General features: G+C 37.5%; 1 protein-coding gene across 1 annotated transcript in view; it reads right to left on the bottom strand.

The window, feature by feature from the left end:
* Slc9c1 (solute carrier family 9 member C1) overlaps nt 1-6,458 on the bottom strand; it is a 76,952-nt gene extending 70,494 nt beyond the window's left edge. Inside the window, exons 1-4 of the mRNA XM_075989568.1 lie at nt 6,311-6,458; nt 5,017-5,117; nt 3,208-3,336; nt 2,156-2,321 (exon numbers count right to left, since the gene is read on the bottom strand). Coding sequence (XP_075845683.1) covers nt 2,156-2,321; nt 3,208-3,336; nt 5,017-5,117; nt 6,311-6,458 — 544 coding nt within the window. The remainder of the gene's footprint in view (nt 1-2,155; nt 2,322-3,207; nt 3,337-5,016; nt 5,118-6,310) is intronic.
* Nucleotides 6,459-12,824: the final 6,366 nt, after the last annotated feature.

Below are 12,824 nucleotides of genomic sequence, written 5' to 3'. Positions count from 1 at the left end.
CAGTTCCCAGCTTCCTGACCAGTCAGCAGAGCCTAATCAGTGAGCATTGGGTTAATTAAATACCCTGTCTCAAAGGTGGTGAGCAAAAATCAGGTGGATATTTCTGAGGTTCTTCTCAGGCCTCCTGGGGCACATGCCCATATGTGCCTCAGTTGCACACACACGTGTACCTACATGCACAAAATCTTGTTTTATAAGACCAAGCAAAAATGCTACTAAGAGAAAAATACCATTACAATTATTTTTTTGAAAGACACCAAGTTAGAAGAGCAACAAAATTCCAAAGGTAATTTGGCAAGATGCTCAGTATTTATGAAATTGGCCTTCCCAGGTACTGGTGATTACTGCAATTTTTAAAAGACAGGAAAAGTTTGGTGGAATACTAGATTATAAAATTTTGAGATTAAAATAAGTGCAGAATTGGCTCTTCAATGCCAAAAAAAAAACTAAGTCTTTTGACTGGAAAAGTTCTGGAATGATGAAATCTCCAAAAGGTAGGAGCTTGGAGGGAGAGTGTAGAGAAGAGGGGAACCGATGGCTCATGATGAATTCTGGCATTTCAAAGTGGGTCTCTTTATGAGCCTCAGGTTGGCCTTGAACTCATGCTCTCCCTGCTTCAGTTTCCTATATTCTGGAAATCCAGGTGTGTGCCACCCACCTAAGAATATTCTTCTTTTAAAGTCTCACTTGATAGAGTATAGCACAGTGACAGAACACTTGCCTAGCACGTTCAAAACCTGATTCCATTCTTGGTACCACAAAACAAATAGATAAAAATAAATGTACTCTCCTTTTACAATCTTAATCTCTTTGTCTTAAAGACTCAGCTTCACATACGTATATTTGATATGTCTCCTATATTCTATTTCTACTTGTTAATAGCAGTCCTGTTCCATTTATCTGGTCATAGAGTAGAAATGAAGTTGACAAGAGCGTGTTGTGTTATTAGTGTGCATATGTGCGGGGGGGTACACACAATTAACGCATAGTCTATTTAAAATAAAATATCTAGTGCCCAACATTTAAAAGTGAATAGAGAGAGAAACTGGGTCATTTTCCTGTAAAAAGAAAAAGAAAACCAAACCTTAGTTTGGATTATTTTGCTTTTCTGAATGGTGTAACTTCTGAATAATTTTACATCTAAATATAGATTTGCCCATCCTAAAATAGTATTTGCCACAATAATACTATAACTAGTGATGTTATTATTTTTCCCTCTTCTGGCTTTTGGTTGATGGCAACCGTGACATAAAGGCATTTTAAAAGCCATTGTCCTAATGACTGTCTTAAGTCATCGTCCTAATGACTGTCTTACATCATTCTCCTAATGACTGTCTTACATCATTCTCCTAATGACTGTCTTACGTCATTCTCCTAATGACTGTCTTACGTCATTCTCCTAATGACTGTCTTACATCATTCTCCTAATGACTGTCTTACGTCATTCTCCTAATGACTGTCTTACGTCATTCTCCTAATGACTGTCTTACGTCATTCTCCTAATGACTGTCTTAAGTCATCGTCCTAATGACTGTCTTACATCATTCTCCTCCTGACTGTCTTACATCATTCTCCTAATGACTGTCTTACATCATTCTCCTCCTGACTGTCTTACGTCATTCTCCTAATGACTGTCTTACATCATTCTCCTAATGACTGTCTTACATCATTCTCCTAATGACTGTCTTACGTCATTCTCCTAATGACTGTCTTACATCATTCTCCTAATGACTGTCTTACATCATTCTCCTAATGACTGTCTTACGTCATTCTCCTAATGACTGTCTTACATCATTCTCCTAATGACTGTCTTACATCATTCTCCTAATGACTGTCTTAAAGAGCACGGGATATCAAGTAAAAGGTAATGTGGTGGCCCAAACCCTTCTGTCAGTGCAAGGTAACTGCTCATATTACCCTAGTCCATGATGGCAGACTGCTTGTTTTAGATGCAGCATGAGCTCGTCATTGGCCTTTCCTGCTCTCCCAAGCAATACCTGCAGAATATTTGCCAGTCCTCCATGTCCTGCAGTCCCTCACACCACCACACATGGTGAAAATTCATCTCTAACAAAGAATCTTAACATGAAAACGAGTAAGCCATGAAATATGCCCTCAGTGTAGGAAAGGAAAAAATAGAGAAAGGGATACCTACCAAGGTCTCTGATGGAGGCTGAGGTCAGCATAGGATCAGAACTTATAAGAACAGCTGAAAATAATAGCCAAGGGATAGTCTTCAAATCCAATTTATTCACAGATTGCAGATACCAAAGTATTAAGGTATAATTCATCACAAATCCAGGAATCGTAATTACGAGTATCTGCAAAGACATTTGGTGGTAGAAAATCAGATTGCTTTTGCATTCTGTTTTGTAAAGCATTAAGACCAGACAGAACTGGCTTAGTGTGGCCCTCGGGTCCACTTTGCTGGAGCAACCCCCTCAACCCCCACCTCAACAGCTATACAAAAGCAGCTGAGCAGAGATCCTCTGGGTCAAGCCAAACCACTTTGACAATGTGTTCTCTGCTGCTACTGCTCCCCCATCCTCCATGCTTCCTGGTCATTTCTCTGGACTCCGGATGCCTGGCTTTGAGTTCAGTTGCATTGCTTCTGTTGGTGTTTACGCAGGCAGGACTATTTACAAAACTATTCTAATAGTATGGAAGATGTGTGTGCACAGCTTGTAGTCAGGTGTGTTTTCTTTCAGAGTCTTCCCTTAATACAGCCCTTGGGTTACAACTGCTTCTGTAAGTTTCCCAATGCCCCTTTCCTGTTCTTGAAGTTGTAATGCTAGGCGGTAAGGATTTAAAACCACACATTTGTCATCAAATTCTTTCTTTCCTGAGACAATACACTTCACAGTCGCACGCTTACGTATTCCCAAAGTTAAAATGATGATTGGTAATTCTGTCAGTAAAATAGTCAGAATTGTTTCTTGTTCTCCACGATTTTTTCCTGAGCTACCAATATGCTATAATATTACCAATATACAGACATATATATCTATATCTATCTATCTATCTATCTATCTATCTATCTATCTATCTATCTATCTATCTAATAGATACAAAGCTGATTTTACCACTTTGATATTGTATACCTTCCCCCTCTTCTTTATTTTCTATTTTGGAACAAAACATTTTTATAATTTGAAAATAATTAGCATGGTTCATGAATGGATATTAATATAAGAGCAGAATGATTACCTGCCATAGTAACTTCTGGAGCATATATATATCCATGTCAAATGCGACATTAAAGATAATTACTGGCGTAAATATACCAAAAAACATTTCTGGATCCACCCACTGTATGGCATCTGCATATATCTGGATCTAGTAATACAAAATTGGTTATTCACATATATCCATTCTTTGTTAGCATACAACACATGCCAGAGGTCCTTCGCTCACAATAGAGAAGGTATGAGGGCTAAAGTCTTACTCTGTTGAGTGTTCAGAACTTTCCATCTGAGTGGCAGAAGGAAACAGCTAACAGAGGAAAGCTTATTCATATCCCTAAGTTCTTAACAAAGAGCAGATAGAGAAACCATATTGACATAGGTAGTAAGGAAGACATAGTGGATTTGCAGGTACAAAAGAGAGAGAAAGTATTTCAAGTAAGTGATATTTCATGCATAAGAATCCAAAAATGAGTAAGTCACCCTATGAAGACCCAGAAGCTACAAATTGCCATATTTAGTCGACATCTACTGAGTAAGGAAAAGAATTGCCACAACAGAGAGGAGAAAGTTCATGTGAGTAGTGAAATAACTCACGGTGTCTCCCCTGATGCTAGTTGGCACCAGCAGGTTGGATCAGGAGCATTCATTCTGTTCTTGTTTCTTTTGTGGTGCAGCCTACCACATGCACAGATTTTACCTGGCCTGTGTGGCTTTCACCCATCAGAGTTTTGAGAACAGGCACAGGATAAATACTCCCATTACTACTGTTGCTGTGAAAATCTTTTATCTCTGGCCCAGTTCTGTGCTTTTTCTTAGAAGTTGAAACTATGACAAGCCGACTAATTAGCTTGCATAATACTAACGTAGATAGGCACAGTTCATGACACAAGATAGCTTCCCTTGGAGGGCTCTTTAGAAGTACTTAAGATTGTATTTATGTCAAAATTGTGATTAGGTTGTGAACAATAATTTGGTTTTTGTTCTTACCTGGATAGATAGTCTCTTTTAACATTGCAGCCTATATCTGAGAAAGTCCATTATTTTCAACCCAGATCCCACACCCACTGCAGTGACTGACGAAAGTAAGCTTTGGCTAAATATGCTCTCGGGCTAAATTTAATACATGCCGGGTGAGACCCAGCTGCGCCTTTTCCTTTGTGTGTTGAGAAGGCTTGCTTTTGAGCCACCATGACAGAGTTCAGTAGCAGGACCAGAGATCATATGGCCTGCCCAGTGTAAACCATTTTACATTATGGCCTCTTACAGAAAAGAAAACTTTACCACAAATTCCTGGATCAAGGTAGTATTTAATGTGTCAGGAATACAGTCTACATTCCTTCTAGTAAGTATTCTCTCCAGTCTACATAATTCCAACAGTTCCTAATGTTGTCACTTATTGTCTAAATCTAGTTTGTCTTTGTTATTTCCATTTCAAGGAGAAGGCTACAATAAGCACCCTTAAAGACTAGCATACCTTATAGAAAATCTATAAATCATTTTTTTAAACTAAAGCAACATTATTGGATCACGATCAGAATCTATTTTACTACCAAAATTGTATTCTAGCAACTCCAAATTTCCCTAAATGCCTATCTTACTGGCTAAATTCTTGTTTAAGATTTGAATTTTGCTCTTTCTTCTGTAACTGTACACGTACCACTTCTAAATACCTCCATGAGTTCAGACTACGGACTCTGTTCTTTTAGCACTGCTATTTTTCTACACTACAAACATTCTTTGCTTGTTTGGGTGGGAAAGAGATGATTCTTTGGCCTTCTTTACATTTATGCAATTCTAAGATATAATGGTGATATTCATTTATTATACATACCTGGGTAGATGCAAAACTTAGAATTTCAAAACAGCATCCAATTAAAAACAGTATCACAGGAAGAGGAATTGGAAAGTCTTTCAGGTGCATGTTCAAAAATGCTGCAAAAGTATACTTGTTACTGATAGGCAATGTGATATCAAATTTGTGGACTATTATGTGTTACATGACTTAATACCAAGGAAGTAGAATGGTATCTACTACTAATTTACTATCGCACGTGATCGAGATCCTCTCTCATGCTTAAAGGTATAATATCCATATGATCATTAATTTATCAAATTTCTGCTTTACAACTCTTATGACGGACTACATTTCTTTAGAGGTTTAGTTAAATATTCCTAGACGCCACAAATTCTTGTGTTAGTACTGATAAATTTGTAATCTTTTTTATAACCACTATGAACCAGATTGGTGTAGCATGCAATTCTGCAATAAAAGGTAATTAACTCTAACGAAACCACTGTCTGGCTTAGGAACATAAAGAACCTAGCTAAAATTTACCCAATAGTAAAAATTTTAGTTACTTATTACTAGCAATGTAAAATGAAACTACTTAGCATACTTACAAAATAATTTTGGTTAGTCATTACTAGTCACAGAGTATACACTGGAAAGCCCAAAATAAATAGTAGATTTCCTAGGTTTGTTTGCCATTTCTGTGAAAAGGCAGCATCTGAAAGTCTGATAGGTAGAATCAGAACATTTTCTTCTATTTACTATTTATTTAGTATAATCTCCAAAGAGGTTAATGGAAGTGAAGAAAAACACTGTTTCCAGTTTCTATGGTCGTCATCGTCGTGGTCTTCTTCTTCTTCTTCTCCTTCTCCTTCTCCTCCTCCTCCTCCTCCTCCTCCTCCTCCTCCTCCTCCTCCTCCTCCTCCTCCTCCTCCCCCATCTCCTTCCTTTCTTCCTCCTCCTCCTTCTTCATAAAAGCTAGATATGGGCTTTTATATTTACAAAAAATTTCTCAATCCTTCTATTTTCACCTTTGATCCTCCTATCTACATCCTTCAATCATATTAGTTACTGTAAGCTAAGTTATGACCTAGCAGTAATTGTGCTGTGAGTGCCTTAGACCTGACAGAGGTGAGATATACTGATGACGGATAGGAAACATCTCTTCCCAAAGGCAGAGGATTGCTTCCTTCAATTGAAAATATTATAGGAAATGTATGAATGTACGTATAAAAATTCTAATTTCCTATTACAATTCCTTTCTTTAATTCTATATGATAGCATTTACAAGATGTATCCATAGACTAGACTAAGGAGAGGGCCTTTTTAAGCGTACCTCCAATAGTACAGATCAAAGACAGTATCAGGATGATTTCAGGGAGGTCCTGAGGAGTGCTCAGAAACACACTTTTGAGAAGATCCAGCCATGCACTACTTAGTTTGACACTTCTGGTTGTAGTTAAATTCTCTGCAGTTTCTTCCATCCTCTTGTTTAATTACAGTCTGCCTGCCTCCAATCCTATGTCTCTCCGCAAAACTCGGAGGGGACCAAAGGAAAGACACGTTTTCTTCTTGGTGTCCTCCTAATGCATCACTAAAAGAGAAGAAAATCACATATTTCTCCCTTAATTATCTCAAGTCCTCACTAGTGGTCTGTGAACATTAAGGAAGCCTCTCTTTTCTGTGATGCTTCCAACTGAAATGAAAGGGAAAAGCCAGATCCCCAGGTGATGGGGGCTTGCCAGCGATGCCATGGATTCTCTCACAGCCCTGAGTGGTACCCAGCCACTGCCCACCTTGCTTCTGTGCACCTTCTGGGGACGGTTCTTCACCTAACCCTTCTCCCACCACAGAGACCTCAGCTAGTGCAAGTTACTCACATCTAGAAACACAACTCTGAGACACTCATCCTCGGTTTACCCAACTGTCTGCAGTGGTGCAGGAGCATTTTCATTTGCATCATAATTTCAAGAGGACAGCAATCACAGACCATGCTGATAGAAACTAGAGCTTTCTTTTATCACAAGAGGAGCACCCACAGGTCAGGAGTCTGTAAGACTTTAGAACAATGAACAATAGCCACATCCAGAGAACTTATCTCTTCCAAGGTAAGACAGTGTTGCATCAAAGGTCTTTAACTTCCTTCAAGAAATCACAGCATGTGGGATGTGACAAGAACTCTTTGTGCCCATGCTACCTCAAATGCACGCACACACACACACACACACACACACACACACACACACACACACACACAGAGAGTATACTTTTCTAGTTATAAACAGTATTTTGAAATAATTTTATGTATGCTTGTTGTTAACATTGAAATGCATGTGTAAGCAAACAGTAAAACAAATCAGCCACACAAATTTTATCCAGGCTTTTCTATGCTCTCTTTATGCTGATGACCTCATTCTCTTGTAAGGATGCTGCTTGATGCTTTCTCCCTGTTACTGTATCATCAGCATCAACTAGACCTGTGGGCAATGTTCATTGAGTGGATCACATGAGCACAAACTCCGTGATCAGGCTCACTGGACACAGAGGTCTGACAAGCTTCCCTTTGCAGTGTTAAAGCCTGCTTTCTCTAATCCATTGATTTGTTTTCAGATCTCTTTAATTCCCGAGTCAGTAACTTCTCTCTCTGCATTAATTATTTTCTGAAATCTCCTAGTGAGTTATAATGGTACAGAGTAGTCTACTCAGAGGTCGCCTAGGTGTCCCAGGTGACTTAATATGTAGCTATTTAATAACCACTGCAACTGTCCCAGTCCATGGGCAATGACTATTCAGTTTTCAGTCTTATAGACAAGTTTTGACTTTGATGAGGTTTTGCGGCAAAATGTCTACAATCAGAAATAACATCCGTAGTCAAAAAATTTTGTTATCTGTAGAGGATAGGGTGACTACTCACCCTGTGGAGCCATGAGACACCTAGATAAAATGATACTGCAGAGAACTCCCTATAAGATCTGGGCTTTGGATCACTTTGGAAAGGGTTTATGACTGTGGTCTTTAACCTTTCTAATGTTATGACCCCCTAAAGAGTTCCTCATGTTATAGTGACAACAAACATAAAATTATTTTTGTTCCTGCTTCATAACTATAATATTGCTACTGTTATTAATCATAATGTAAATATTCAATACTCAGATGTTTAGGCAATCACATAAAATTGTCATTTGATCCCCAAAGGGATCATGGCCTGCAGGTTGATAACGAGGCTACCCCAGAAAGTGGGTGAATCAGGGACAGTTCTGTCATTAGGTCTCTCAACAAATCTTATCTAGAGGGAGAGTGGACTTGAGTAAATGACACCATGTCACACGACTTTCACAAGTATATTATTTCTGTATAACTAACTTTACTCATGTTTTGTTTCTATGAGACAGGATCTCACTATTTAGCACTAGTTGGTCTTGAACTCATAGAAGTCTCAGAAGTATTCCCAGCCTTATGCTATCAACACCTCCAAATAAAAGGGATCATGGGAGGAAATTATCTCTACAAATTAACAATGTAAATCAATTTTCACAAGTGCTCAAAGAAACCGTGAAGTATTTTAAATCTGATAAACTACTTATTAAGTTTTAGTGGAATAAAAGTTAAGATTACCACTCATCATTTAGATGGAAATTATGAGGATTATATTCCTATTTTATATTAGAGATATATTTATATTATTAAATGAAATAACCTCTCTATGTTTATGTTTATAGAAAGATTATTAATATTGACAAATATTCAGTGTTGATATTGACAAATAGACATTCCGATATTCTTTTGATTGGACCATGTAGTTTGACCATATTCAATTCTCATAACCTCTACTTTGTTCAGAGACCAAGGTCCAGTGGGAAAGGTCACCCTCTAAAAAGAGAAACAACAGATGTCTCACCTTCCAGAGCCCAGGAGTGTCCTGGAAAATGTGAGGAGGGGAGGCCAGGAACTTCCTTTCCCTCCAGAACTGTCCAAAACCAACTGCAACCTCACTGACAGTTACTTGATCCAAGCCCCGCCCCTACTCTCAACCTACTGGTTGTAATTTCATAACTCCTGACGTGATTGGCTGATGAAAACAGCATCCTTTTCCTGTTTATTAAAGGCATTTAAAACTATAAAGCTGTGCTATTTAAAAAAGAAAACAACAACAAGCAACCGTGAAAAGACACTGCCGAAAATATATTATTTATGTATATTTAACCTGTTGCAGTGAGTTTCTGGCCAGGAACCCAAAGGACAGTCTTTTCTCTGCGTTCAAGTAGGTGGAAGACTCCCGGATAGGGTGAGGTTATAAATATCTTGAATGCAGGATTTCTGGTTGGTGAGTTTAAAGCTTGGGTTTAAGGCGTTGGTTCTGGGCATCTTAAAAAAAATGTAATCTAGACAGACAGAGAAAGTAGATTCTGAGTCACTCTGTGGCAAGTGTGAAGATGTTTTCAGAAATGGTAATAAATAAATGGTATTTTTCTAATTTATATAAATAGAAATTTAATTGAAATTATTTAACAGTATTATTGTGGAATCAAGTTGTATGTTTTTGTATCTTGTGTTTGTCAGTATTCTCAAGAAGAATAGTACCTGTACGATGAATATGTATATTCTAATTTGTGGCAAGTTGAGATTCAAACCAACCATCCACTTTTCTAAGAAAATATTCGGGGGAAAATTTTATACTTTCAAAATCTAGGTCATTTTTTTGTCATGTGGGAAACCGCTTTATATTGGGACTCACACAACAACTTAGTGAGGGTGTGTAGGTGCCAACAAGAAGGAACACACATAAGGAAAAGGTGGGGAACCACTAGCGTAAATGCAGAGAGTAACCATTGCATGGTCCTCTTGACTGTAGGGAGAAGTAGCATCCCAGCCTTATAGAGCCTGCCAGTTCCAAACTGTAGGGCCACTGACAGTGGCACCAGGATTTATCCCTACTGCCCATACTGGCTTTTAGTTATCCACTGCCTTTGGAGGGATACCTTGCTCAGCCTAGATTTAATAGGGAGATTAATTGGGCCTTCCTCAAAGCAATGTGCCTTACCCTCTCTGAGGAGTGGATGGGTAGTAAAGTGGGAGGGAAGGTGGAGAAAATGGGAGGAGGAGAGGAAGTGGGAACTGGTATTGGTGTGGAAAATGAAAAAAGATAGTTTTTGCTTTCTTTAAAGTAAATAAAATAGAAAAACAAACTAACAAAAAAACAAATGACAAGTGTGAATATTAATTCAATAATCAAGAAACTCCAACAGAGGAATTCACCAGCATACTCCTTAGTGAATTCTACCAAACACAAAAATTTACTAGCTGTCACTAGTGTTTTTGATCTTAGTCATTCTGACAGGTGTAAGATGATATCTCAAAGTCATTTTGATTTTCATTTCCCTGATGGCTAAGGATGTTGAACATATCCTTAAATGTCTTTTGGTCATTTGAAATTCTTCTGTTGAGAATTCTCTATTTAGATCTGTATCCCACTTTTAACTGGATTATTTGGTATTTTGATGTCTAATTTCTTGAGTTCTTTATATATTTTGGAGATCAGTCCTCTGTCTAATGCAGAGTTGGTGAAGATCTTTTCCCATTTAGTAGGCTGCCTTTTTGACTTATTGACTATGTCCTTTGCTTTACAGACGCTTTCCAGTTTCAGGAGGTTCCATTTATTTATTGTTGCTCTCAGTGTCTGTGCTACTGCGGTTATACTTAGAGGAACTGTAAGTCTCCTGTGCCCATGTATTGAAGACTTCTTCCCACTTTCTCTTCCATCAGATTTAGTGTGGTCAGATTTATATCAAGGGTTTTAATCCATTTGGAATTTGATCTCCTTTTGTTGTCTTATTTCTTTAGCTATAATTTCAAGAACTATGTTGAATAGGTATGGAGAGCATGGGCAGCCTTGTCTTGTTCCTGATTTTAGTGGAATTGCTTTGAGTTTCTCTCCATTTAATTTGATGTTAGCTGTCAACTTTCTGTATGTTGCTTTTATTATGCTTAAATATGTACTTTGTATTATGAAGGGGTGCTGAATTTTGTCTGCATCTAATGAGATGATTATATGTTTCTTATCTTTCAGTTTACTTATATGGTGGATTGTATTGACAGATTCTTGTATGTTTAACCATCCTTGCATCTCTGGGATGAAGCTGACTTGATTTTGGTGGCTGAATTTTTTTATGTGTTCTTGGATTCGGTTTGCCAGTATTTTATTGAGTATTTTTTTGCATCAATGTTAATGAGGAAGACTGGTCTGTAATTCTCTTTCTTGATTCAGTCTTTGCGTGTTTTCGGTATCGGGTAGCCTCATTTGGTGATTTTCTTTCTGTGTCTATTATGCAGAACAATCTTAGGAGTAAGGTGTTAGCTCTTCTTTGAAGTTCTGTTAGAATTCTACATTAAAACCATCTGGGCCTGTTTTTTTTTTTTTTTTTTTTTTTGGAGCCTTTTGATGACTGCTTTTATTTCCTTACAGGTTATAGTTCTATTTAAATAGTTCACTTGGTCTTGATTTAATTTTGGTATGTGGTATTTATCCAGAAAATTGTCCATTTCTTTTACATTTTCCAATTTTGTGGAGCACAGGTTGTTGTTTTTTGTTTTGTTTTTTTGTAGTATGACCTAATGATTCTTTGGATTTCCTCTGTGTCTGGTGGTATGCCCCCCTTTTTATTTCAGATTTTGTTAATTTTGGTGTTTTCTCTTTGTCTTTTAATTAGTTTGGATAAGGGTTTGTCTGTCTGGTTGATTTTCTCACAGAACCAGCTCTTTCTTTCATTGATTTTCTGTATCGTTCATTTGTTTCTATTTTACTGTTTTTCAGCCCTTAATTTGATTATTCCTTATCATCTACTCCTCCTGGGTGAGTCTTCTTTTTTGTTGTTGTTGTTCTAGAGCTTTCAGATGTGCTGTTAAGTTCTTAGTGTGAGATTTCTCCACTTTCTTTATGTTATTTCATTTAGTGCTATGAACTTTCCTGTTAGCAATGCTTCCATAGTGTCCCATAGGTTTGGGTATGTTCTGCATTCATTTTCACTGATTTCTTGGAAGTCTTTAATTTCTTTATTTATTTCTTTCTTGACCCTAGTGTGATCAAATTGGGCACTATTCAATTTCCATGAGTTTGTAGGCTTTCTGCAATTAGTGTTTTGTTGAATTCTAAATTTAAATCATAGTGATTCAATAAGATACAGGGGGTTACTCCAATTCTTTTGTATCTGTTGAGATTTGCTTTCTTACTGAGTGTGTGTTAATAGTTATGTACAGCTATTATACTGTCATAGACTCTTGATCAATTGACCCCTTTGTCAGCATATTATGACCTTCTTTGTCTCTTGTGCTCCTGTGAGTTTGTCAGCTAAATTCTGTTTCATCACCTTCAAGTTTAGTCTGTTACCTTGGTTACAGTTTGCATCACACCCCCTGCCCAATTACTTCACTTTTAATCTATTTGTGTTCTTAAAGCCGAAACAAGTCTCTTTGAGGATGTATAGTTAATAGTTAACCCACTCTTGACATTACTTCACTTGCCTTTAATTCTTTGTTGCTCCTTTATAGGTTCTTATGGTATATTATAGTCATATTCTTCTCCCCTATTATTTCCTCTTATTTCTCTACACATTCGCATTGGCCCCTTTCTGCTTCCCAGCTGGTCCTGTTCCAACTTTTACATCCATCTTTAGCTCTTGAGATATGGTTTCCTTTAGAACATCTTGGTGGAATTTGAATAATTGTATAAAATTTTGAATCTCTCTATCACATAATTGCTTACAAAAAGAAATCTAGGGCTGAGTTTTCATTTCAATAGAATTCGCTGCCCATTAACACAGCAACAGTAATATTCATTGACTCAGAAGTCACGT

This window comes from Microtus pennsylvanicus, chromosome 1 (assembly GCF_037038515.1).
Source record: "Microtus pennsylvanicus isolate mMicPen1 chromosome 1, mMicPen1.hap1, whole genome shotgun sequence".
Taxonomy (NCBI): Eukaryota; Metazoa; Chordata; class Mammalia; order Rodentia; family Cricetidae; genus Microtus; species Microtus pennsylvanicus.
This window is presented reverse-complemented; position numbering and strand designations above follow the sequence as displayed.